The sequence below is a fragment of the Berghia stephanieae genome, chromosome 9 (assembly GCF_034508935.2).
Source record: "Berghia stephanieae isolate SIO BIC M18660-M18661 chromosome 9, UCSD_Bste_1.3, whole genome shotgun sequence".
NCBI lineage: Eukaryota > Metazoa > Mollusca > Gastropoda > Nudibranchia > Aeolidiidae > Berghia > Berghia stephanieae.
Window position 1 is genome coordinate 8,321,608 of NC_088368.1, and position 25,721 is coordinate 8,347,328.

General features: G+C 35.7%; 2 protein-coding genes across 10 annotated transcripts in view; one reads left to right on the forward strand and one right to left on the reverse strand.

Annotated features, from left to right (window-relative positions):
* The window catches only part of LOC144979608 (F-box/LRR-repeat protein 6-like), a 24,676-nt gene extending 17,831 nt beyond the window's left edge, over positions 1-6,845 (forward strand). For 6 of the 7 annotated variants that reach the window (XM_078926376.1, XM_078926378.1, XM_078926379.1 and 3 more), the window contains 2 exons: positions 772-926; positions 1,684-6,845. In XM_078926376.1, coding sequence (XP_078782502.1) covers positions 772-926; positions 1,684-1,816 — 288 coding nt within the window. In that variant the 3' untranslated portion in view covers positions 1,817-6,845. The remainder of the gene's footprint in view (positions 1-771; positions 927-1,683) is intronic. The other variant, XM_078926382.1, reaches the window with a different exon arrangement.
* Positions 6,846-24,168: 17,323 nt separating this feature from the next.
* The window catches only part of LOC144979610 (receptor-type tyrosine-protein phosphatase T-like), a 40,195-nt gene continuing 38,642 nt past the window's right edge, over positions 24,169-25,721 (reverse strand). For all 3 annotated transcript variants that reach the window (XM_078926389.1, XM_078926391.1, XM_078926390.1), the window contains one exon: positions 24,169-24,442. In XM_078926389.1, the coding sequence (XP_078782515.1) occupies positions 24,269-24,442 (174 nt within the window). In that variant the 3' untranslated portion in view covers positions 24,169-24,268. The remainder of the gene's footprint in view (positions 24,443-25,721) is intronic.

Consider the following 25,721-nt stretch of genomic DNA (forward strand, 5'->3'; position numbering starts at 1 on the left):
TAGCTTGATTTCAATTCAAATCATCAACAGTGTTGCTTGTACAGATTTTTTTTGGAGAGACCAAATTTGGCCAAACTCCAATTTTTTCATTTGGATTTTCAAATAATAACAAAATTAAGGGAACATTGGTGAATATAGTTTTTATATATTTATCAGTAAATCTGTTACTAAATTAAACTACACTGTGTTATTTTAACATGTTTTGAATGTGTGTTTGTTGTTAAAGTTGGATTGAAATCTTGTTTTAACTTGATGTGCATACTTTGTCGTGAAGTCCAAGTTTGCTTTTCAAATAATATATAGCCTATACCTGTGATTATCTGCTCACCCCTATCACGGTTACGGTGTGTAGGCCACTTTCAAAGGATGTTTATCTTGCTTTGTTCAGCCCTTTCATTGTTCTTAATTATCATCATTGTCATAATCATTAACATCATCACTGCCACTGTCACCATTTTCATCATTGACAGTAACAGTATCATCATTTCATATTTTTGTAAAATTTGAAATAAATATAAGCTATCAGATTTGAATTGTCAAGCCAAATAAATTTAGTGAGATTATTGCTAATCTTCAAACTAAATTTCTTCTCAGTCATAATTTCTCCCATCATTTATCCTAATAAATGCTTCATTGAAACCTCAGTCTCATTGGAGTTTCTGCTGTTTTAGCGATAACTTTAACACTTGATATCAAAATTTAAGTAAATTGGAGCCCTACTTGGAAAGGGTTAAAGAGATCCTAATATTGTGTTCATGCTTCCTGCCCCAGTGGAAACACTCACTTGTACGTCTTGACCTGTCTTTCAACATGATGGTTGATGGTGGATTGGATGCAGCTCTCTTGGTTTACGGAGATCGTCGTGAGAAATATCCGCTGCAGTCCCTGGACGTCAAATACTCCAATGTCACCGCTACCTCTATACAGTGAGTATGACTATGATGATTCTAATGTAATAATAATGATGATATTAATAATGAATATTATGGTGATGAAGTTGATGATGATGTTAATAATGATTATTATAATAATAATAATATTACACGTCAATTATAAAGTGCTTATTTCATTAAAACAAGCTTTAAGTGCTTTACAATATTTAAACCATATTGATTATTGACACCAAGGAACAAAAGAATTAAAAGAAATTCCAAGTACTATGTTTCTCAGTTTTCCTACACAGTTGCAGTGATGGGCACGAATAGTACCTTTTGCAATTCATCCAGTTCCAGGTCTCGGACCAATTGATTGTAACGTTCAGAATATCTGAACAAGTGTGTATGAAAGGTGCCAGACAAAGCAGGAAAGAAAATTACAAGAAAAAAAAAATCCCCCAAAATCAGTCTACCTCGACTGGGGATCTTTATTTGATATTTTCAGGAATGTCGTGTGATTGGTGCCTGGGTTGTCTCATATTAGACACATGGATAAGTTGACATTTTGTTTGTTTCCTCTTTGGTGTTGGTAATAATAGACCTATAATCAGTCAACTTTACCATTGCTCCCCAAGTGTTGCAAGTGTCATAAAACCTCTTAAAAGGAGAATGAAAAAAATCTCCAATTGTCTGCTAATGACTGCAAAGTGAACTTAAATCATGGAGAAATATCAGTGTATAGTCTCGAGATTTCAATGCAGTTTAACAATTTATTCAATTCATAACAATACATTCAATTCGCCCACAGATCTGTTGTCCAAAACTGTTCACAATTGCAAGAGATTGACCTCACATCCTGCAGGGAGTTGCCCAGGGGTTGCAAGCATTTCATTGTCAAGAAGGAATTTAAATTCTTGGAAAAATGTTTGACCAGAATTTAAATTGTATTGACTCATTGAGTATGTAAAATTTACATGACTCTGTAAAGAATTCTGTTTTCATGATATATGCATTTTTGGGTTAGATTTGCATTATGAATGGTCAGTTGGTGTAACTCTTGTGAAACTGAAAAACGTTTAGGTTTCTGTATTAATTAAACAGAATCTTGACAATTGGATGCAACAATCAAGATAGCTGGAAACTGGTCTATCGCAAAGTATTTTTCACCAGATGTAATTCAGATCCAGTTGCTCTTTCAATGCTTCTTGGATATGATTCAAACTATCCCATTTTTTTATGTGAATGGAGTGATCGACCAAGACTCCATTAGTGTTTGAGGGTTGTGTAAATGTAATAAAGGTAATAAGGATGTCCCAATAACTCTGTTGGTAGAGCTTTGTTTCACACCCAAAGGGAACAGGATCAATCCTGGGTAACAGTGAGATATTTTTCTGACCTCCCTGTCTACACTAAAGTGATTGGGTAGTGGGTCTTTTTATATCTGGAAAGTGCTTTGCGATAGATCCAAAAAGTAGCAGGCAATTGCTATTGTCCGTCTACTGCTATAGAAACGGGGATAAACTCTGGTCCAGAGAGACCACTTTATAAAGGAACTAATTATGAATTCTGTATTATTTACTGACATGACAGTTTTTTGCAACAAAAAAAAATCCCAAATTTTGCAAGCTAAAAACAGCAAAAATTGCAAAAATTTGCGATTAATTTTCCTAAAACCCCATAATTGGTTCATGAAAGAGAATGGTATTTGTTTGTTTTAAAGGGTTTCATGGTGTTCGCAACAAATGTAAGGTCATATCAGCGCCAGAAAAAAAGGAAGAAAATGGGATAGTAAAAAAGAAACTACTCTTGATTAATTAATTATCTTTCACGTTCTACATGAGCTATCAAATTAAAAGAAAAAAAATCGTATTTTTATTTTTTTTCGCCATTTTTCTTTGCAAAATCTCGAAAAATTGCAAACATTGCAGATTTTGCGGCCGCATTGCAAATCAGTGATATTTTGCGATGCAAAACACTGCCATGCCAGTATTTATATTGAAAGTAAAAAGATTAGATAAATAGATAGAAGGCCTTTATTATCTACTATGAAAAAAAAAAAAAGAAAAAGACTGAAATAACCCAGGCGTACTTATAAGTTCTTTGCTTACAGAAAAAATGGGATGTTGACAGCAGTGCTCCAATCCAGGTCCTCCAGGTATCAGTCCAATCAATGCCTTATCCACTCAGCTATTTCTACCCTCTAAATTTGTACGTCCTTAGTTTCTTAGGATGTCCCTGACTGCTGAAAATAATTTTTAAAATTCTTTTGGTGTTGATATTGTGAAGATATGATATTATTTGTTTGTTTTTTTGTTTTTAATTAAGGATATGTACAATAATCTGCATGTTTTTCATTCTGATATTACTGTTAAGGGAAAAATACATGATTGAATTATGTTACACATTCACTAACGATCTAGTGTGAGAATTTATTGCATCTCATGGGATGTTTATGTAGACTGTGATATCACTTTTGTTTATGATTTTTATATGAATTTTGGTTTTTAATTGTTAATTAAACATTTTTATCCCAACACTTATAGGCAGCTACTACCATATTTTATATAAAGATTTTCAAATAGACACTTGCAAGAAGCTGTTATCGTGAGTTGATATGCGGTGACAATTTCTATTCTTATTTTTTTGTTGAGAATCTGCCAATTTATTGTTGTCTTAATTAAATGTACTTAAAAATGATTTTATTTAAAAGACCCATGATTAGCTTCAACAACACAAGATAAATTAAAATTTCATTTCAATACTATAATGTTTGAAGGGTGTAGAATCTTGAAACACACAACGATGGTTAGATGATGAAAGATTTAATTAGTGATTATAGAGTTGGTCAATGATCTCTAAGCGGGTGGTTGGATGAGAGCATCACCCTTGAATCATATACCTATGATGTTCGCATGGGTGTACGATCCGATAGTGATGTCGTTTCTTCTTCTCTTTACTTGCCTATCCTGCTTCTTTGGTTTGTGATTGTATTTTTGACAGGGGATATTTTTTTTTTCTGTAAATCTTCTGCCTGTTTGTTCTTGGTTATTTATAATTTAGCTTAGGATATCTTTAGGTTATGATTTGTACTATTTTTGTTAGATTGCTTGTTTTTTTGTTTCAGCGGTCTCTCATATAACCTCAATTGTGTTGGAAGAGACCTAAAGCAACAAACAAAAAAAAAAAACAAAAAAAAAAATGATCTCTAGCCAGAGAAAAGGGGAGTGATGTGCAATGCGGGATATGATGAACAACACAAAAGTTGACCATTCCAAGTAAGCTGTGCACCTCAGAGGCATTGGTGGGCGTGGGTGGTTCTGGGATGGCTTTGACTTTTTCATGACTTGGGGTGATCCCATCTGCACTAAAGGTATGTCCAAGAAACTCAATTGATTTTTGGTTGAATTTACATTTTTTGGCTCGCAGGTTTATATTGTGTTCTCGTTGAGAGCTCCATGGCATAAGATGTCGTCACTGATGTTAACAACACCGTTGAGACCTGTAAGGGCTTGTCGTTTTTGTTCTTGGAAAATTTCACTTGCTGAGTTAACTCCAAAAAATAAGCGCTGATACCGGTACAAGCCCTTATGTGTAGCGAATGTTGTTATATATTTTGAATCTTTGTCCAATCCGATCTGGTTGTAACCTTGATTTAGGTCTAATTTGCTGAAGATTTTCACTCCCGCAAATTCTGTTTTCAATTCGTCCAATGTTGGTGTTGCATGATGTTCGCGCTTGATTGCGGTATTTGCAGAGCGCATGTCCACACAAACACGAACCTTGCCAGGTTGTTTTGGTTTTGGGGCCATGGCGACAGGAGATACCCATGGAGTTGGAGCGATGGCCTTTTTGATAACTCCCAGTTCTTTAAGTCGCATGAGAAAAGGCATGAAATATTCATGATCCCATCTGATAACAAAACACAATAGATAAAAGATCATCCATCCGGACCAAGTATGGACCATAAAATGTTTACTGGACCGTCTACAGATGATTTCTTCAACTTTGGACTTTTGCATAGAAAAGTCACATCAGTGAAAAATCTCTCCGTAAATTTTGTTAGACCACCGAGTTTAAAATTTTTTATTTGATTTCTCTTCCATGAAAAAGAAATAACCACCTATTTAGTAACACTCATAAACTTATAACGTAAAAAATAAGGCAAGGACCTTGGTTCCCACCAACTCTATACTCAGACTCTTCTACGACTGATGCTATGACTACATGATAATGATGTTGGAGTGAAGTAAACTTGGCTTTGTTCACAATAATTATAATTAATTCATATCGTGTATATAATATTTAAGATTTTAATTTATCCATCAATTCTTACCTTTAATAAAATGATCACTGCAAACTCGGTGTCTGCTTGTTAGATTTGAGCCATCCTCAAACCCCTTTCTTTTGATCACCGCAGCCACAACCCCTGTCTCCACTTGGTTAAATTATTATTTTGGAGTCCTTCGTCTTTCTTATTGATGGGATCCTGAACATTTTAACTCCATTTCGACCCTGTCTTCTAGTGCACATGATGATTAGGCAGTTATTTGGCATTTTTTCACTTTTTTAAAATCGGACAAGAGCTTGCTTTTCATCATTGTTTACTAACCAGCCATATTCTTTTGCCACCCGGAAATAAAAGTAGGTCATTGCATTATGTCATCTTCGAATAGTCTATAGGTTGGACATTTTGATCGATATGTAGTTCACTTTTGTGTAAGCAGCCTAAACCAGTGAAAAGATCAGAGTATTCTTGTATGAGTGGGTCCTAGTTTGACGAGACATGACTGATAGCATTGGGGTTGTTATCCATGGTGTCGATGAGCATGTCTTTCAGCCTAAGATGGGACGTTTGTCATAATGGACTACGTAGATTGATGCTGCTGTTGATGTGTTGCACCTTAATGTTATGATTTTGCCCACCACATGTAGCTGCATATGCAATCAAGTGCTCAGCAGTCGATGACGGAGAAATGTGTTTCAGAAGACACGATGCAATTTCGTTTGGCCCTCGTGATGCTTTTCCCTCGTCCCACATGTATATTGATGCTTTGTCATTCTGCTCATTGTGGATACCCAGATTGCCACGTCAATCACGGGCATCCTTCTTGGCAACATCGTGAACTTTTACAATGCCATGTAAGTAGGAGGTCTGTGCCGTCCAATCCCCAAGTTTTCAAAAATTAGCATGGTTCTTCAAACGTTCGTTGAAGTGCACCTGAGTGTAACAATCTAATTTACACTTACACCAGATGTGTTTGTATATTCATTTCCCTTGTTTCTGTTCCTTTTCAGCACATTTCTAGCCCATTGTTCTTCATTTATGAACTTTAAAAAAAAAAAGTAGTTGGTGAGTGTCTTCTTGAATAGCCAAATGTGTGTTGTTAGCGTCTTCTTGAATAGCCGAATGTGTGTTGTTGGTGTTAGTGTCTTCTTGAATGGCGGAATGTGAGTTAGTGTCATTTTGAATAGCTGAATGTGTGTTGTTGGTGTTAGTGTCTTCTTGAATAGCCAAATGTGTGTTGTTAGCGTCTTCTTGAATGGCGGAATGCGTGTTGTTAGTGTCTTCTTGTAGATCATGTGATGTGATATTTGCATTCTCACTGCGGGCCTCATAGCTTTCTAGTCGATCATTCAACTCCGCTTGTCGGTCTGCTTTGCTGCTTGTTTCAGGGTTTTCCAGCACCAATGGTCTGCCTCTAATGTACGGTGGTAGGAATTGGTCATCTTGAATTGTGTTTCTATTAAATGGATGCCTGTGCACGAAATCTAGATACGACATTTTGCATTTTCAAAAGAATATTTTATTAACTTTGGTAGCACCTGTATTGTCACACATCTGCTAACATTTAGGGGTTCCTTTATCCGGTTCAGAGCAATCCCGCTAAAAACTTCAACCTATTCTCTGCGAAGGGGAGATAACTCTTTTAAAAATAACACCTGTCCCCAGAAGAAAAAAGACCAGAAAAATGTAAGAAAGACAGGTGCACTATGTCATATTTAGTGTTGCATACATACTGAATACTACAGGTGACGACTTAGAAGGTTGTAAGGACTTTGGAGAAGGTGAATCCAGGGCGTCAGTCAATGGTTCAGATATGAGGGGTGGCTCAAGATGTGCTGTTGACGTGCAAGGCTCATCCAATCTGTTCTCTTCACTTTGCAAGCATTGTACTGGAATAAAAAGATATAGATTAACCTAACATTTCATGTGAAGCATTTTATAAACAGCCTTTATAAAGCGTTTTCACCAAGCCCCAACTCATTTTACATCACTGTACCTGCTCCAATGGCTCGCAATCCTTTGTATATTGTTTTGTCGTGAGTTTTGGCCGCATACGACTAACTGTGTACCTGCAAACTGTGATGCATTGCTTCGGAAATCCTGGGCCATAGGTCTTCATGGTTTTGTGATTATCAACTTCTGCACGAAACAGATCCTTATTTTCGTTAGCCTCGCGAGCCGTCTTAAACTGCTCAACTGACATGTTTCACACGGCTCCAAGGCGGGACATACTACCTATAGCGAGAAAAGTCATTATAGTGTCCCAAACTCTGGAGGTGTCAGCCCACATTTTACATCACTGTACCTGCTCCAATGGCTCGCAATCCTTTGTATATTGTTTTATCGTTAGTTTTGGCCGCATACGACTCACTGTGTACCTGCAAACTGTGATGCATTGCTTCGGAAATCGCTGGGCCATAGGTCTTCATGGTTTTGTGATTATCAACTTCTGCACGAAACATATCCTTATTTTCGTTAGCTTTGCGAGCCTTCTTAAACTGCTCAACTGACATGTTTCGCATGGCTCCAAGGCGGGACATGCTACCTATAGCGAGAACAGTCATTATAGTGTCCCAAACTCTGGAGGTGTCAGCCCACATTTTACATCACTGTACCTGCTCCAATGGCTCGCAATCCTTTGTATATTGTTTTGTCGTGAGTTTTGGCTGCATACAACTCACTGTGTACCTGCAAACTGTGATGCATTGCTTCGGAAATCGCTGGGCCATAGGTCTTCATGGTTTTGTGATTATCAACTTCTGCACGAAACAGATCCTTATTTTCGTTAGCCTCGCGAGCCTTCTTAAACTGCTCAACTGACATGTTTCGCATGGCTCCAAGGCGGGACATGCTATCTATAGCGAGGACAGTCATTATGGTGTCCCGAACTCTGGAGGTGTCAGCCCACATTTTACATCACTGTACCTGCTCCAATGGCTCGCAATCCTTTGTATATTTTTTTGTCGTGAGTTTTGGCTGCATACGACTCACTGTGTACCTGCAAACTGTGATGCATTGCTTCGGAAATCGCTGGGCCATAGGTCTTCATGGTTTTGTGATTATCAACTTCTGCACGAAACAGATCCTTATTTTCGTTAGCCTCGCAAGCCTTCTTAAACTGCTCAACTGACATGTTTCGCATGGCTCCAAGGCGGGACATGCTACCTATAGCGAGAACAGTCATTATAGTGTCCCGAACTCTGGAGGTGTCAGCCCACATTTTACATCACTGTACCTGCTCCAATGGCTCGCAATCCTTTGTATATTGTTTTATCGTGAGTTTTGGCCGCATACGACTCACTGTGTACCTGCAAACTGTGATGCATTGCTTCGGAAATCGCTGGGCCATAGGTCTTCATGGTTTTGTGATAATCAACTTCTGCACGAAACAGATCCTTATTTTCGTTAGCCTCGCGAGCCTTCTTAAACTGCTCAACTGACATGTTTCGCATGGCTCCAAGGCGGGACATGCTATCTATAGCGAGGACAGTCATTATGGTGTCCCGAACTCTGGAGGTGTCAGCCCACATTTTACATCACTGTACCTGCTCCAATGGCTCGCAATCCTTTGTATATTGTTTTGTCGTGAGTTTTGGCCGCATACGACTCACTGTGTACCTGCAAACTGTGATGCATTGCTTCGGAAATCGCTGGGCCATAGGTCTTCATGGTTTTGTGATTATCAACTTCTGCACGAAACAGATCCTTATTTTCGTTAGCCTCGCGAGCCTTCTTAAACTGCTCAACTGACATATTTCGCATGGCTCCAAGGCGGGACATGCTACCTATAGCGAGAACAGTCATTATAGTGTCCCGAACTCTGGAGGTGTCAGCCCATGTGGAAACGTCTGTCAGGCTATTCAACAAGTCTTTTGTTGGGAGGTCTGTGCTGACGTTTGTTTTTTTCTTTTCTTTTCTTTTTTTTTTTAAACCGTCTAGTCGGGATTCTGCTTAAGAAAAAAAAATACATCAATAAAGATAGAACAGATAGAAACAATTATATGCTAGACATATTAACAACGCTTTTATACATTGAATACTTACTGCAAAGGCCACCCTTTTCCTCATTTGGGTCACCAAGATTTTGGTGAGGCGTCTGAAAATGATTTCAGCATGGCTTGATGTTAGTTGATGGCCAGACGTGGTGCAAAAAACCCATTTATGTTGAACAGGTCTTTTATCTAAATACCTGAAATAATTTTTTTTTAAACAAAAAAAATATAATTTAAAGAATCAATAATCCCATGAGTTGGCAAATTTTATTGTCGTTTATCCTCAAGTATTAACATTATATAACGTCTTTTGGAGCAACACGAATAATATATCACACTTTTACCTTTCAATGTTCGCTTTTAGGGCACGTGTATAGTAGATGCCAGCTGGACCATAGGTCTTCATGGTTTTGTGATTATCAACTTCTGCATGAAAAATCCTTATTTTCCTTAGCCTCGCGAGCTGCCTTAAACTGCTCAACTGACATGTTTCACACGTCTCCAAGGCGGGACATGCTACCTATAGCGAGAACAGTCATTATGGTGTCCCGAACTCTGGAGGTGTCAGCCCATGTGGAAACGTCTGTCAGGCTATTCAACAAGTCTTTTGTTGGGAGGTCTGTGCTGACGTTGTTTGTTTTTTCTTTTCTTTTCTTTTTTTTTTTAACCGTCTAGTAGGGATTCTGATTTAGAAAAAAAAATATAAATAAATAAAGATAGAACAGATAGAAACAATTATATGCTAGACATATTAACAACGCTTTCATACATTGAATACTTACTGCAAAGGCCTTGCTTTTCCTCATTTGGGTCGCCAAGATTTTGGTGAGGCGTCTGAAAATGATTTCAGCATGGCTTGATGTTAGTTGATGGCCAGACGTGGTGCAAAAAACCTATTTAGATTGAACGGGTCTTTTATCTAAATACCTGAAATAATAAAAAATGATTTAAAGAATCAATAATCCTGTGAGTTGGCAAATTTTATTGTTTATCCTCAAGTATTAACATTATATAACGTCTTTTGGAGCAACAATAAAAATATATCACACTTTTACCTTTCAATGTGGGCTTTTAGGGCACGTGGGAAGTAGATGCCCGCTGGACCATAGGTCTTCATGGTTTTGTGATTATCAACTTCTGCATGAAACAGATCCTTATTTTTGTTAGCCTCGCGAGCCCACTTAAACTGCTCAACTGACATGTTTCACACGTCTCCAAGGCGGGACATGCTACCTATAGCGAGAACAGTCATTATGGTGTCCCGAACTCTGGAGGTGTCAGCCCATGTGGAAACGTCTGTCAGGCTATTCAACAAGTCTTTTGTTGGGAGGTCTGTGCTGATGTTGTTTGTTTTTTTCTTTTCTTTTCTTTTTTTTTTAACCGTCTAGTCGGGATTCTGATTTAGAAAAAAAAATATACATAAATAAAGATAGAACAGTTAGAAACAATTATATGCTAGACATATTAACAACGCTTTCATACATTGAATACTTACTGCAAAGGCCTCGCTTTTCCTCATTTGGGTCGCCAAGATTTTGGTGAGGCGTCTGAAAATGATTTCAGCATGGCTTGATGTTAGTTGATGGCCAGACGTGGTGCAAAAAACCTATTTAGATTGAACGGGTCTTTTATCTAAATACCTGAAATAATAAAAAATGATTTAAAGAATCAATAATCCTGTGAGTTGGCAAATTTTATTGTTTATCCTCAAGTATTAACATTATATAATGTCTTTTGGAGCAACAATAAAAATATATCACACTTTTACCTTTCAATGTGGGCTTTTAGGGCACGTGTGAAGTAGATGCCCGCTGGACCATAGGTCTTCATGGTTTTGTGATTATCAACTTCTGCATGAAACAGATCCTTATTTTTGTTAGCCTCGCGAGCCCACTTAAACTGCTCAACTGACATGTTTCGCAAGGCTCCAAGGCGGGACATGCTATCTATAGCGAGGACAGTCATTATAGTGTCCCAAACTCTGGAGGTGTCAGCCCACGTGGAAGCATCTGTCTGGCTATTCAACAAGTCTTTTGTTGGGAGGCCTGTGCTGACATCTTTCGCTATACTAATATATATCATTGAACGTGTATCAATGGATAATTACCTTTCCTTGTTTTATTAATTTCATTTGACCGCATCCTCTTCAATGCCCGGTTGTTGTTTGTTTTTTCTTTTCTTTTTTTAAAAACCGTCTAGTCGGGATTCTGATTAACCCTTAGAAGCCAACCTCTCCCAGGCATTTACTTATATCTATGCCCGGTAGCAGGGAGATAACTCTCGTCGAAAATATACCTTGTTTCATTAAAAAATTCATATCTCAGTTATTTGAAAAGCTATCAATCTAAAATAAAAACCATTGTAAAGAGGAATGAATGCACTTTAATTTGATACCTTACATTTGATTATGAAACAATAAAACGTGTGAAAAAAAATCAAAAAGTTGAATTTACCTAAAATTTCGTCCTTTTTTGTTTGTTTTTTGCTCGTTTCATCTTAGTTAATGATGTTTTGGTGGAATTTAGCGAAACAGAGTTCATCACATAGATGTGTGGTGCATAATGAACAACCATAAACAGTTTCAGGTCGTTTCCCAGACTCTGTACGTCTATTCTCAGAGCGACAATTAAAACATTGCTTTTTTCGGCCTGGTAGACGAACACGTTTATGCTGCTTAAAGTTGTGTGAAGCCATTCCCCGAACAGATGGCATGCTTGGAACTTGTCATTTTCTTGTAGACACTGTCATGAATGACCTTGCCACTTCAAGATGGAATTGGAAGTGGTCTAAAACTTTTTCGCCAGCAGGGCGTGGTGCGTTTTTATATATGATGAAAGCATTCAGAATAGCGACTTCGAGTAGATAATAGAAACAACATCGCCACCATTTCACGCTCTTCCTACCAATTGAGTAGTACGATCTGAGTTGATCATTGAGATCAACCCCTCCCATGTTGGCATTATAGTTTGAAACCGAATTAGGAATATTTTTCTCAATGGGCCCTCCCTTTGCTCGGCGTTGAACGGAATCCACAGTTGTGGAAGAATTTGTGGATATTAGAGCAATTTGCTGTTTATCCTTCCACACTGTTGCCACAAGGTAGCCACTTTGTCTAAATTTAACTTCTCCAGTATCCAGCGAAATTTTTTAAAAATCTGCGGGCCAGTGTTTACGGTTGCTACGAATGGTCCCGCAGGAGTACGTTGAGCACTGTAGAAGATTGTACGCTAATTGAACAGACGAAAAGAAATTATCAAAGTAGAAATGATGGTTATTATCCAGGAATCGTTGGCCAAGGCTCCAAACAACATGATTTCCCAGGCCCTTTTCTTGTGGATAATTTTCCTTCCCGGTATAAAAGCTGAAGTTACACAGATAGCTGTCGGATGGGTCACAACAGCACCAGACCTTTACACCCCACGGGTTCGGCTTGCCTTTAATGTATTGTTTAAAAAAGAGTCTGCCAGTGAAAGGGATCATGGCCTCATCAAAACTGAGAGCAGCACCAGGATAATAATACTGCTCAGATGCAGCCAGTACGCAGTCGATAAGATGACGTATCTTGTAAAGCGCGTCGTATCCCGGTTGTCCTCGCGGAATGGTTTTCGTGCTGTCGGTGAGGTTGAGATAGCGACAAATTTCTTCATAGCGAGTTCTCGACATTACGTCAGCAATGCAAGAGACATGTAATAGAGGGTCTATGGACCAGTATTGTCTGTAGTAAGGCATTTTATGGACACCAAACATCATGTTTACATAGAAAAAAGATCGGACGTCTTGCACTGTTATCTTGTGAAACGATCTTGGTGCTCCTTTCTGCTCCGCATATAAGTTGCTCTCATTTGCAATCAGTTCCACCAAACTTGGTGGCAGAAACAATTCTACAAAGTCAATAGGCTCACTATTGTAATCTACAGTAGTATCTACTAAAATTGAACCTGGTCGTTTTGTGAATAAGTCCATTTCCATGTCAGAAAACTGACTTGACCATTGAAATTCAGCCACACGAACTGGTTCGACCTCACCTTCACTGTCACTTTCCCCACTACTATTACTTGGTTGTGGTGGATCTTGATCGTTGACATCATATTCAATATCACTCTCATCGAGAGGCCCGTTTTCTCCATCAACATCGCTTTCAAATTCATTATTATCACCTCGATTTGTGATCAGATTTGACAAAAAATTGAAGGCCATTTTGCCAAACGACATCAATTTTTACTTCCACTTTCATAAAATCATATCGCAGTTACTTATTTATCGATTTTTAATTGGTAAAAAGTATTTTATAGAGAAAAGTGTGGTGCTTCGCGGAAACAAAGATTATCGACAATCGCACATCACGGCCGGGCAGTATTTACGATTTTCGAAGTGTTTCAACTCACAAATTATGGCGGGCGATATCGGGCGCTACGGTCCCGGATGATAACGGGCGATGACAGGGGATACGGGCGTCTATTGGTTAAGAAAGAATTTTAAAAAATAAATAAAGATAAAACAGATAGAAACAACTATATGCTAGACATATTAACAATGCTTTGAATACTTACTGCAAAGGCCACGCTTTTCCTCATTTGGGTTGCCAAGATTTTGGAGAGGGGTCTGAAAATTATTGCAGCATGGACCCTGTTCGAATTCCTGCTTGGTGACAAGTGAAACACTGCTTTTTGCGGTCAGGAAGACGCACACGCTTGTGTTTTTCTGGATAGTGGGTGGCCCTTCCAAGAACTGTTGCCTGTTCTCCTGTTAGTCTCTGTTGCCTGGCAGGGCATGCAGAAAGGAAAGATCTGGCTACTTCCAAATGAAATTGAAAATGGTCCATGGGTTTTACATTTTCAGGCCGAGGCATCTCCTTGTACAAAATGTACGCATTGAGCTTACACACTTCAATCAAATTAAAAAAAACAACACTGCCACCACTTTTGGCTCTTCCTTCCAATAGTGCAAAATGATCTCAGCTGATCGTTGAGGTCCATATTGGCATTGTAATTTGTCACAGCACCAGGGATGTTCTTCACCACAACACTAGCTTTTGTCCATCTCTCAACTTGCTTAAATGTAGGAGAACAATCCGTAGACAAAATTGCAATCTGTCTCTTGTCTTCTACAAGCTAGGAGATTCCCAGACTGACGAAACTTTGTTTTTCCATTTGCGAGAACAATTTTTTTCAAATTGGTAGGCCAGTATTTCTGGTTTGTTCGAATGGTCCCGCATGAGTATGTGTCTCGTCGATGAAGGTCGTAGACAAGTTGAACAAATGAAGAAAAAAAATGTCATAATAAAAATGATGAAATCTGTCAAGAAATCGCTCTCCGAGAGACCACACCACATGGTGGCCAAGGCCGTTGTCCAGGGGATGATTGTCCTTGCCATTGCCAGTGAAGAATGCAAATTTACAGAGATATCCATTGGATGGGTCTGCGCAGCACCAAACTTTCACTCCCCACGGGTTTGGCTTCCCCTGATGTACTGCTTGAAAAATAAGCGGCCTGTAAAGGAGACCTTGGCCTCACCAAACGACAGGTTCTGGTCTGGGTATTAGTATCTCTATGAAGACTCTAGAACCATGTTGATGAGGGGGTGGATCTTGTGCAGGGGGTCAAAGTCAGGATGATTTCGGGGAGCTGCTGTTGTACTGTCGGCAAGATGCAGGTACTGTGCGATTTCTTCTTGATTAAAATGATTAAATTCCTGAAACTTTTCATGGAGATGATCTGGAATAGGTTTTAACTAGAGTCGATCATTATTTATTCGAAGCATTGTAGAGTTGTCATTGAAATATAGAAATGAATCAAAATTTATAACTGATTTTGTAACATGATTGTGCCGTCTTTATGTCAATAATTAGTGGAATTTGCTGGCATTTTTATTATGCCCATGAGCAAAAAAAAGAAAAAAAAGATTCATTGTTGTGAGTTTTCGCCCCTCAAATTAATAATTATAATTTAATATATCATCTTCATTCTTTGGTTTTCAGTAACAGTTGTACAAAAGTACATTTCATGATAGTATTAGGTTTCTATATTAGGCTTGTCATTGATATGCAGAATCAGTTTTTTTTTTAAAGATTTACATTGTAGGGTAGCATCAGTACTTTTCTCATTAAAGATATCAATCATTGGTGGTTCTGTAATTTTGCATTTTAATAATTTTTATTATAAAAGATGCACAGCTCATTTTTTTTCAAGGCTGACATCAGCTTTTCCCAGACCCCTCTTCCCCCTCTTGAGAGTGGATCAACTGACCTAAAGACACCTCTCCACCCCCCCCCCCCCTTCCCCCCACCACTAAGCAGACGTCATGAAATAATGGTCCCTGTAGTGCCATGTATTTGGTCTCATTAATTATAATGATATTTATATAGGCTATAAAGTTATTTTCCGACACATTTTTGGCCAAGAAAAGGGATAATTGTTTTCACGATTGTCTTTACTTCATCTTCTATTCAGTTATGCTTGAATAAACACTATAATAATCATTTGAAAATTTCTTGCAAGTGCCTATTTCAAAAATGGTCATGAAAATGGTATTAATATTATTATTGATTTTAATAATGTACCATTATTATTATTATTATTATTATTATTATTATTATTATTATTATTATTATTATTATTATTATTATTATTATTATTATTATTATTTTTATGAAGATGACAGTTCTTCATTCTTTGTTTCTGGACCAGATAGATTGCTTTATTTTATAATTGTTACTAATTTATGTATTGGTGTTTTTTTTAACATGTTATGGTAATTTAAAGAATGTTTTTCTACTTGGGAATGTTAGTAAGCTGTGCAAACATTCATTTTTTAACTCCGAGGAATCATATGCCTCTGGTGAAAAAAAATCCACAAACTTTGCTGCAGAGCTTATTTGCAGAGGCAACATCAGACACTCTGTGACTGTAACTGTCTGTACTGAGATAATATAGTTTGGTTTGGATTTTTTTTTTCTGCTTTGCTTTTCCAAATTTTAAACAATGAGCTAGTGACCATCCATTGTATTGCTGGACAAAACTTTCGGTGTAATTTTCTGTCTAAATGGACTGAGCACTTTTGTACACAAACGACAATAGAAAAACTAGGATTGGGGATCACAGCATGTCATGGGGGGATGTCCACTGTTGTCATGCCTTTTTTATGTGTGATTTTTTAAATTGTAAATCTTCTCTCTGTTAAATTGTGCCATGTTTATGTGCTAATCTATGTTATGTGTGTATTATATGTGTCATTAGTGATAATATAGGGGTGTTTTCATTTTCGATAAAGATCCAGGTGAAGCGAATTCTTTTGTCTCAGATTAGATACAGAAGTTCATTTTTTCTACTTCATCTACTTCTATTCTCCCTTTGATCTAATTCCGTCGTCTTTCTTTTTCTGGCTCTTGAATGACCTAAATGTGTTGTTATTACTAGTAAACCTCTGACAACTAACAATTAATTCTGATATAACAATTGACTTATCAAAATTTGAGTTAATGGATTTGTGTGAAGTTACTGATGCAATGTATTATTTGCAATTAATATGCAACTGACCATATGCAAGAGTAAAAAATGAGAAGATAGAGATGACGAAGGATGACGATGACATTTATACTGATAGAAGCAACAATAAAATAGAGATATAAATGATAAAATATAATTCAAGAGGACCAAGCATCCTTTTGAACGTTTTATCTTGAATTTAATATACCTTTACATTATTTCATATATGCAATAAAATTTTTTTTAAAAACCCTGTATATTTTCTACTCTTTACAATGCTGCTGTAAGTCTTTACCTTGAATCGCATGTCATGTCCGGTTGAGTGAATTGAATGTAAAATAAAATATAGTGAAATCATTAAACATTTTTGTTGGTGTTACTGATTCTGGATGAATTCCCAAACATCCTCAAGTTAAATATCTACAAATTTTAAAGTATGCTTAGGTCTCTTGTGTGCTGTAGGGATCTGAGAGCCAAGAAATTTAGAACCACCTTGAGGGTAAACATCTTTAATAGTCTCTTAGTGTATTTGGGAGGGTGTGTCTTGATTGGTTGAATGTGGACTAATCCTGACGGAATCTGGAACAGATTTGAGAATATTTATATTACTCAAATTACTATTAATGGGCAAATCCAATAGAAACTAGATGTGATCATCGAAGAACTCATGGATATCTCTGATGCAAGAATCAGTCCATATATATATATATATATATATATATAGACAGAAATATCCATACAACATTGTATACATTTATTTTTACTCTCCCAGTTCTTTCACCATGGTTTGTCTTTTTTTTTTTTGGGGGGGGGGGGGGATTTTACAGCGCTTGCAACACCATTAGGTCATTTCAGCACCATTGAAAAAGAAGATGGAGGAAAGTTGTAGATATGAAGTTAAAAGTAACGAAGAAAAAGGAAGACAAAGTGGACTGGGTAAAGTAGGGAACAGAAGATTCCACAATCAATCCATTGATGTGCATATATGACATTGCCCAAAATCCCCATCCAAGCACATGTACTGTAAAGTATCTCTTGATGAGATACTCAAATGTTTATAAAGTACGATAGTCAGTATTCAAGACTGATACAGTTCACTCCACTTAATCACACATCAGTTAATTGCACACTCTGCTTATACGCTCGTCATTCCTGAAAAACTGAATTTTTTCTATATAATCGCTCACATAAATAAAAATTAAGAAACAGTCTAATGAGGCTATGTCTTGAATATGACAGTCCCAAGCTGTTGAATACCCAAAATAGAAGCTTCTACATGAATTGTACATGGAATCTGGGGCTTAGATGCTTTAGTTTCTCCCCTTAATCGCACACTCCGCTGAATCAACACACTAAGCCGAACTCCCGAGGGTGTGCGATTAAGCGGAGTCAACTGTACTTATAAAATAACATAAAAGTAACAGAGAGGATTTACAAGGGAAAAGAATATTATCTATCAAAAAAGTACTATCCACATTTGACTCTCCCTCCCAGCTAATGATCCCCGCCAGGGTCAGGGAAAAATAGCAAGATCTCAATCTCAATCCAGAACAAAGACAAAGAGCAACATGGAAATGGAAAACAGCTATATAAGGGATAAGTAGAGGACAGCAAGTGTCGTCCTGTCCACCATGGGAGATGTTATTGTTGTGATCACATTGTCACAGGAACTGTTAAATGGGACTTTTATGTATTGTCAAAAGAGGCACATTGAAAAATTTCACATGGAATCTACTGTTCAGTATTTGAAATAGTCCCCTTTGTTTATTTTTTTCTTTGGCGTTTTTAACTTCAGATCTGTAAGTCTGTAACTTGTCCCTTATCATCTCCCTTTTTACTGGCTCTGAAAGGACCTATAAGTGTTGCAAGCATCATAAAACTGAAAAAAAAAACAAAAATATAAACGAACTGTTAAACTCTGGACAAAAATAACTCCAAACAAATACAACCCCCCCCCCCCCCCCCCCAAAAAAAAAAACCCCAAAAAAACAACAAAAAATCCCCCAACAAACCAACTCAAAAGCGTAAATAACTTGAATAGAAATCACAGATTGCTTTTTATTATTGTTAGCAGACAGAAATAAATATAACATGGTATGAAAATCACATTATTTTAATTTTATGAACATTGTATTGACTCAATCATAGACCAGGTAATAAGAATCGATAAACAAATGAAAAATATATGTATGAGAACGATACAGTTTGAATGATAAATAAGATAAATTGTTATAGACAAACAACAATGGAAAAGTTTCAACAAATAAATGAAAGCAAACAGTGGTAAAGGAAACATCTCAAATACATATCTTTACTCTCTTAATATAATGCAAAGCTAATTAAACAAATTTGATTTCAATTCAAAATGAAGAGAATTAAGCACGACTAGCCCATGAAAGTACACAAAATAAATAATCCTGTTTATTTTTATTTCATTCAGTTTGAATTGGAGAGTACAAGTAAGAAAGAAAATGCGAGGAAAAACTTAAAAAATAGAAGTGAAAAGCCCAAACATTCATCATGACAAACCAATAAAGAATGACGGACTTGAAATTTGTTGAGATCAGAACAAGCATATAGGCGTAAACAGTTTCCATGTATTTGGGGAGCTTAGTTCTTTATTCCCTCATTCAAATATTTCTTGATTATCAGCAACTGTTTTTATGTTTGTTTTTAAGGGTTTTACGGCGCTCTCGACACATTTAGGTCATTTCAGCGCGAGTAAAAAGGAATGAAATGGGATAGTGAAAAAAATTCTAGATGTACAATTAAAAGCATACAAGACAAAGTAAGACAAAGGGGGTTGGTTAAAATAAGGAACAGATATAGATTCCAAGAGCATACTATACTATCAATTTGCACAGATTGAGATCACCTAAATCTCATCAAGACACAAGCATCGGAATCTCAATTAGAAGAGGAATACTCTCAAATGCTTACATTATATATATTCAAAACAACAATTATATAACAGAACACATATGATTTACAAGGGAAATAATATCATCGCCCAAAAACCATGGCAATACATTTGGTGATTACCTCCCTACAAAGGACACCGGCCTGGGAAAGGACAAAACCAAGTAATCTCATTCCAAGACAAAGACAGAAAGCAATTCAGAAAACAGATTTCTTCCTCGTATGGACCATCATGAATTCAAGAAAGAGAAAATGTTCATATCATTTAACTTTAACTTTTTCATTCATTCATTTGCTCATTCAGTCTTTCATCCCATTTTCAAAGGTAAGAGTACGAGATTTTAAGGCCATGATCAGCTGAATCAATGTCCATCTGTTGTCCAATGACTAAACTTGCACAAACCAACATCTACGACAAAGTGCACGGTTTTTGTCTTTAAAAAAAAAAAAATCAGTTTCATCCTATATACATGAATTGTCTACAATACTACACAAAAAATTCTAATAAACTGATTTTTCTAACATAATAAATGAAAACATTTTATTTGAAAGAAGCCAGCAAAAGAAAAGCAATGCAAAAAAAATACTAGAAAGCGGTATACAGACGATACACGTACAAGTTATTTTGCATTTTATTTTATTTGTTTTCCACGTTAATTTGTGTATTGTTGTGCTGACAAAGGGTTTGTACCCGAAATATCCATTGTCTGTTTTGTTCTCATATGAAGCCTCTCCATTTTCACTCTTTCGTTTAGCAAAAAAAATATTGAAACCAGCATAAATAAAGTTATGAATAAGAAGGATTTTGATAGATAGATTTTAAAATATCGCAACCATACTAGACCTCTATATATCTTTTCTGGACACGTGAATATGAACAGCACAAATTGATATGAATTATGTTATTAAATGATGACTCAAAAAGTAAAAAATATATATGTACATGTATATCGTTGACTGTTTTGCGCTTTAATTTGGTAATTTAGATGTACTATGTTACCGTAAAACATTAAATGTGTACTGATAGATAAGTGGATATAAGAATAAATGTTTGTAAATCTAATAATAATTGTTAGTCAATGACCTTTTACCTTTGCCTTTAGAACAGTCAGCAATGACAGAAAAAGTAAAAAATATATATGTACATGTTTATCGTTGACTATGTTTTGCACTTTAATTTGGTAATTCAGATGTACTCTACTACCGTAAAACAATAAATTTGTACTGATATATAAGTGGATAAAGAATAAATGTTTGTAAACCTAATAATACTCGTTAGTCAATGACCTTTTACCTTTGCCTTTAGAACAGTCAGCAATGATGGACCATCAGTTCATCGATGCTCTGTTGTTTGGTTTTTGTTTTCAGCAAGATGAGTCAATGATGAGTTTATCTCCATTTTAATATAGCCATTTTTGTTTTATTTAAAACAAAATTGCTTATCATTTGTAACGAAATTAAGATGAAGAATTCATTGGTACATCTTCCACATGGCCAAGGGAGAAATACTGTAATATATTCTGACCTATATTTTTATTTATGTGGTTTTATTATGCTATTTACTATTATTTTGCGATCAGTAAAAAGGAAAATGATGTGATAGATTGTAGATTTGAATTAGAATATCACCCCCCCCCCCCCAAAAAAAAAAAAAAAAAAGGTTAGTAAAAGGGACTAGTTCAAGTTGGCAGCAACAACAACAAAATAAATGAAGATTACAAGAGCAATCTATCAATGAGTCAGGTGTGAGACTAACAAAAGATTCTGATATGAAGAATACACTCGGTGATTACAAAATGCTTGCAAAACTATTCAAAACTAAAAACTTTAGCCAAGAAGAGATGATTTACAATTTAAAAAAATGTTATTTCCAAAATATGGAACTATATGGGACAATTTCCCTCTCGATTAAAGATCTCAGGCAGAACCTAGCACAACAAGTTATCTCATTTCAGGGCAAGGACGGAAAGCAACATAGAAACCGGAAATCAGATATCAAGAGAAATTAGAGACAACAAGAGCGACCTCCCTGGTCCACCGTTGAAGGTCTAAAGACCGCATCCAAACTTTTAAAAGCAAAAAATAAAAATATTATCATAATAATGAATCAATATCTCCTTAAATCATTTATTTGTTTACTGATTTGTTTATATTAACAACTTTTAGATAACACCCTTTTCAACACATGGTTATTTTAAGGGCAGCACCAAGAATTTGGGCCTGTCTACGCATACGAGGGAGGAAAAACTCTCTGTATCACAACCAGTATTTGATTCAAAGTGAAAGAAGAATAATTTACCAATACAGTATCGGATCCCTCTATTCATATGCAAATTCAAGTTTTGTGACTGATATTAGTTATTGGAAAATTAACTTCTGAAAAATTACAGACGTCCAGCAGCAGGAGATCAGCAAAGTAAGTAGGTCTAATCATTGGTACCCACACATCACAAAGGAGGATAATTTGACTCTTTCATTTTGGGCTGACGAAAGTCATTTTAGCTCTGAGGCAAAATTTCCTTGATAAGCGGTGGAATAACAAGGAAATTAAATAAAGCCAGACTGAAACTAATAAAAATTCTCCAAATTTCCCTGTTTAACTAAATCTTTATTGTGGACATCTGTATTTCAGTCAACTGGTGAGATATTATTCCTCTATATTATGGTTAATAAAAATAAAAGGCATCCATAATGTAAACTCCTATCACATATGAAATAAATATATAAATATAAAAAGATACATTTTTCTATATTAAAATATTATCTTAAAACAACTATGGAATTAGAAATATAAATATAACAAAATCATTTAACTGTTATCATGGTCCTCCTCGTGTGTTATAGTTATACATAAATTTTTATATATGGTAAAAACTTGCTATACTGGCAAACTTGCTTATTTCCAACTTAATGACGAGTACAGTTTATTAAATTCTAGATAAATCTATACATTAAATCAATAATTTTGACACCGTCGAAGTCAGTTATTGGAACTGCGCAAGTTTTTTTTTGGTTGCTGTTTATTTTGTGTGTGTGTAGTGTATGTATAATGTTGACTGATTATTAACTAAAAATCATGCTAATTAATTGAAGAGTTTTTTTCTTATTATTATTTATCAAAACGAAAATGGTCTCTACTCAAATGAATGAGAATGGAATCATACCATGCCTTTAGTTAAGTAGGTTTATTGATCTGATCTACAATGACTTTGAGTGAGTCTATTATGACCGACTTCCTATGTGATTTATTAGATTTAACGCATCTGACCGTCTGGGTGTCAACGAGTAATTGTTGAGAACTTTTGTTATGATGTAATGGTTTATTTGCATTTTACAGGGCATGTTTGACCCACAGCCTCAATTGGGTATTTTGTCAGGGGAAAATATTTCATTGTATATGGTGCCCTATATTATTCTAATAAATTATTATGACTTTGTTCCGGGAATGAAATGAACACCTCTCTTTGATGTAATACGGGTCAATTAATGGTTTTAAAAGGATCCAAGTTTTCAAAACTTAAAGAAAACAGCAAAATATGAAATTTAAAATAAAAATAAAAGATGTGATATCATGTCATCATTAATAAAAAGGGTGATAGAGATCAAGCATTTTGCTGTAGCCAAGACCGGCAATACCCGTGTTGGTAGGAAGATAAATAAGTTTTATAACAGTGGGAAACAGCGGAATTCACTGAAAAAATAAAATAATTATTACACAAATTGGAGGTCATCATAGTTTCTTGACATCATCAAAAATCAAAATGTCAAACTTTGTATAAGAGATAAAGGAAACTCTAATATCTTACTTATTGAATGGTTAAGAGACCAATAAATATATGTATTGACTTATGATAAAAGATAAAAGGGCTTTTTATGTCTGTATGACTTTATGAAAATGGCTTTGCTGAACGATATTAGTGAATATGTCCATTAAGGCTTCAGGCACAGTACATGTAGGCTACACGATTGTCCACTGATTATATAAATATATATATTTAATTAAGGAATGTTTTTGGCCTAATAATAAATCATGCAATGTGCAGCCTTTTGCTTGTGGTGTGGCACTCAGCTTCTGAATTGTGGACCACTGGTTCAAGCCCTGCTGTGGAGCGTGAAAAGTTAAGTCCTTTGAAAATATTCTTTACTCACACTTTCTCACAATATTATTTTTGTATATATAATAAGTACCCAGCACTGTTTTCACAAAAAAATAAGTAATTTAAAAAAAAAATGGAATAGCGCCTTTGCGACATCACGTCTTGTCAGTCCTACGCATTAAGGAATGTTGTTTAATTGGGATCTCTTGAAAGTTCTGTGAGCACATTGAGAAGAAATTGTGATACAAGCTCACATTTTAAGTTCACATTAAAACGAGCTCATTTTATAAAATGAAATATAATAATCAATTTATTTCATTGTCACAACCTTTCTGCCACAACTCTTAGTGATCACCCTTAAACATTGTAGTTTTTAATTGTGAATGTTTTAAAACATTACCCAATGGTCGTATTGCTTTTTATATATGATAGGCAAAGAGAGCAAGTGGTTTGCTCATCTTAAACTCATTGACCACTAAACCACAGGGTTTTCTTAAATTTTACTGATTTTTATGGGAATTTCGATGGCTGGCATATGAAAGTCGTAGCTTCAAACTTGTGCATAAGCTCGACAATATTAACCAGAGGTCACGTGGATTTTGAAGAAAACAAATATTAAACTGTGCTTTTGAGGTTGATGGTGTCAAAGTAGGAGTTGGTTAAACTAAGGGAGGCAACTCCATACATTTTGTCAGTCTTGTTCTGTCCCAAGGTATCAGTAAATTTTCCGCCTTGCATTCGAAGATTCATGAAATCCCACACACTCTTGTAACAAAACCTGAATTGGTCCTAGAAGACAAACATGGATAATATAATGATATAATTGGGTGAATATGCAATTTTTAAAAGATCAAATAGTTTTACCGTAAACTGGAGTGACTTGGTGAATTTTTATTAAAATTGTTTGTGGTCTTCAACAAAGTTGAGGAGCTTTATACCTGTCACACAATAGATATATATTTGGTATTATTCTTTCACATGTTTCACCACGGGGTGCTAAATTTTTGTGTTAACTGTAGAAGCCCCCAAAAATATGTTCGAAACTCACTTAAGCATCGTAAAACTTTGAATCTTCACATTCTTCATCAAACAGCATCTATATATTCTCTTTGTTTCGCGACATTAGTAAATATGATCTATTTCAACTTTAAAAAAAGGTTGAATTTGGAGCCTACTTGTGTTAATCACATGCCCAGATCCCTTATACTTGATATTTCCTAAACCAACATTATCATTTAAATATTACAGCCATTTCTTAATGAATGTTAAGAGAATCTAAAAACTATGCCAAGTCACTCCCGTTTACTGTGTATGTTATATATAAAATCGAGGGAATAAAAATGATAGTAAATGATTGATTAAATTTAAAAACCAGTTAGAAGTAGAAGTAGATTCAATAATTTCACGTGTGTGTGTGTGTGTGAGTGTGCGTGTGCGTGTGTGTGTGTGTGTGTGTGTGTGTGTGTGTTTGGGTGAGTGAGTTTGTGTATGTTTATTTCATCTGTAATTTCAATGCTTCCTGATTATTTCAAGCTCCATCAACAGCATGGTTCAACATGGTCTTCTCTTTGTAACCAGAGGGTACATTATTATTATTATTATCATCATCATCATCATCATCATCATCATCATCATCATCATCATTATTATTATTATTATTATTATTATTATTATTATTATTATTATTATTATTATTATTATTATTATTATTATATTATATTATCATCATCATTATTATTATCATTATCATTATTATTATCATCATTATTATTATTATTATTATTACTATTATCATTATCATCACTATCATTACTACTACTACTACTACTACTACTACTACTACTACTACTACTACTACTACTACTACTACTACTACTACTACTACTACTACTACTACCATTATTATTGTTATTATCATTATATTTATTATCATCATCATTATCTATTATTATTAACTAAAATTCAAATAGGTATGAAATAGGTGGGTTAGAGAAAAATAAAAGGAGAGAAAGAGAGAGAGAGAGAGAGAGAGAGAGAGAGAGAGAGAGAGAGAGAGAGAGAGAGAGAG